The sequence below is a fragment of the Lutzomyia longipalpis genome, chromosome 4, assembly GCF_024334085.1.
Source record: "Lutzomyia longipalpis isolate SR_M1_2022 chromosome 4, ASM2433408v1".
NCBI lineage: Eukaryota > Metazoa > Arthropoda > Insecta > Diptera > Psychodidae > Lutzomyia > Lutzomyia longipalpis.
Window position 1 is genome coordinate 19,182,755 of NC_074710.1, and position 2,818 is coordinate 19,185,572.

Below are 2,818 nucleotides of genomic sequence, written 5' to 3' on the forward strand. Positions count from 1 at the left end.
AATTATATTCAGTCGTCTAAGAATATTCGGAATACACTCATTTGGAGGGATTTTTAAGAACATCTGGAAATAGGAATAAATATATAATATTCCATTATTCCGGATTAAAGAAAAATTATTCGGAGTACATATTTATATTTCATTTATGAATTGTTCTGAATACTCTATAAAATTTCGAATAAGTTTTCTATGAACTTGAATAATTAAAAAAAAAATGTTATTCATCAGAATTTGACTACAATTCGAATCAATTCATACCTAAATATTCAGTTCATTTGTCACAAAAATATTCGGAATAATTGCATATTGAAGGTAAATAATAATTCAATACCTTTTAAAATTTTATTCATCAATAATAACCTTTTCAAATTCCACAGACGCTTCTAAAAAAAATCAGATTATCGAAAATTTTTCGAATTATTCGTTGTCTCTGTAGAGAATATAGCGAATAATCGGAATGAATCTATTATTATCTGTTACCAAAATATTTCGTATAATCTCATTATTATATGAATTTTCCTAAACGGTAAAAAATATCCAGAATATGTAATTGGAAATAATGTAATTCATCAGTATTTAGCTGTGGGAATCAATTTATACCTAATTATTCGATTTCTTTGTTACAGAAATATTCCGAATAACTATATTTTGCATAATTCTTCAAAAATTTGTTAGTAATTTGGTAATCTTTAATATTTTAATTTTATTCATCAATATGTCATTCAAAATTCACAGACTCTTCTAAATATAATCCGGAATACTGATGATTATTCGGAATATTAATATTTCATTTATAAATTGTTCATCCGTAATTAACTACAATCCGAATCAAATCATATCTAATTATTCGGTTAAATTATTAGATAAATATTCGGAATAATCTTATTCTGTTAAAATTCTTAAGAAACTTCGTTAAAAATTGGGAAATCTTTAATTTAAATGTTTTTATTTACATTGTAGGTACTTCTAAAATAAATACGGAATATATGGGAGTTATTCGGAATATTTGATTAAATATTCAATATTGTGATCTTTCACCCCCTAAGATTTCTTTTTCATAGATAATTACATAGATATTTTCTCTTTAATTTTTGGTTAAAGAAGGGTGAAGGAGACAGAGTCTACGGAATTCGGATGCTCGATGCTCATACCTGTTGATCATTGTTTTTGCCCCTTTCTTGCACTTGCGCAGCATCATCATTCACCCTAAAGGTATCCAATTGGAATTATTTCAGCCGTGCACGTGTTCAAATGGATGGGGCGAGCGCTGTAAAATCCCTGCAGGGTTCCTTCACAGCGTATACATTATAAACTTTTTTTCCTCCTTCATGGCTTTCGGGTAATTTTCATGCCGACCATGAAGGGACAGGATGGGTAACACAATACCCTAAATTCCTCAAGAAGATTACCCCAAAAAGGAGAAGGAAACATTAATAATACAACACACAGAAAAAAAAGCGAAAGGAGAACCTCAAACTCGGAGTTTTTTCTTTTTCATTTTTTTTGATCAAGTTTTGACCAAAAAGTTTCAACTACCTGGAAGGAAGAAAGATGCCATCAAAGAGGAATTTTTCAGAAGAAGATTCAGGTAAGAAATAAAAGAGATTTCTTTCAATTTTCATCATTTTATTTTTTAAAATAAAAAAAATGTTTTTTTAATGTAAAGTGGAAGATAATTTTATGCTTATTTTGTAATTAAAGCCTTCATCGATGCAATCACATGATTGAGATTAAAACGAATTAAATGTAAAATAAAATGTTGGGGAGATTTATCACATTTGCCAACACGTGGAAGACGGTGGATTTTCCGTTAAAGCTTGAACACCATGGCACTGCAGCGAGGGGGTGGTTTATGCTTGTACCCATCGGTGGTACTGCACGTGAGGTTGCTGGAAGTGGGAGCAGCAGTAGGTGGGCTGAATGAGGTCACAATCAGCTTCCTTGCCCACGGTGGTCCAGAAGAATGTTCCAGCATCGGTGCGGGCAAAGTGAACTGGGACGAATGTTTGATCACGCTGCACGGGCTGAAGGTGGCACTCCCCATCTTCCGGTGTGTACACATAAACTGCAGCATTGTCGGCACATTGAGCAATCTCCTCCATGATCCTCGCTTCGAGCTCCTCATTTGCCGTGTTGTCCGCACTTGGGCACGGTGACCAGAAGTCAAAGTCATCGTGGCTGTTGCAGGACTTGCCGAGTTGCTTGGGATGCCGTGGTTGCGTGAGGAACTTCAGCAGGGGCTTCAGCATCTTCTTCACACGATGTGCCGGGGATTTTGCCTTCTTCGTGTTGTACATGTTATCGTTGATGCTGTTATTGCTGGCGATGATAAAGTCACTCTGATGAATCATCTTGGCTGTCGCTTTAACACACAAACTTCTTCTTCAACAAAAAAAAATGTTGCGGAAGGTCTTTTACGACGAAACGTTTTCACTTCAAGAAAAACTCTTGGTGGATGTTTGTTGAACAACTGACTGTTCGAATGTGATGTGAACCACAGCACGGAACTCCCTTATATAGGGCCCCGGCAGTCCTCTCGGGGTGAAATGTTCGTAACACACTCACCGAAACCATCCTATCAGGGCACGCTGTAAGGGCAGGTGTTCATCGTTTGCACTCACCATCGCACTCTGACACACTTGCCGTGCCTTCCTCTACCACAGCGGGTGACAGAGATGGGTGAGCATGTGTGTCGAAAAATACTTTGGAGGTTCTTTTTTTTCCATCACTTAATACCACGAATCCTCCACTTGGTCTCATTGAAAACACACCACACATATGAAGGCTCAATCGTGGGAACTTCAATCTCATCCGAGTT

The 2,818-nt window shown here is 36.1% G+C and overlaps 1 protein-coding gene across 1 annotated transcript; it reads right to left on the reverse strand.

The window, feature by feature from the left end:
* Positions 1–1,605: 1,605 nt before the first annotated feature.
* Positions 1,606–2,483, reverse strand: LOC129794769 (enhancer of split m4 protein-like). The gene has a single exon (XM_055835627.1). It carries the CDS (start codon positions 2,349–2,351, stop codon positions 1,851–1,853), a length of 501 nt encoding a protein of 166 aa, XP_055691602.1. The 5' UTR covers positions 2,352–2,483; the 3' UTR covers positions 1,606–1,850.
* Between the last annotated feature and the right edge of the window lie 335 nt (positions 2,484–2,818).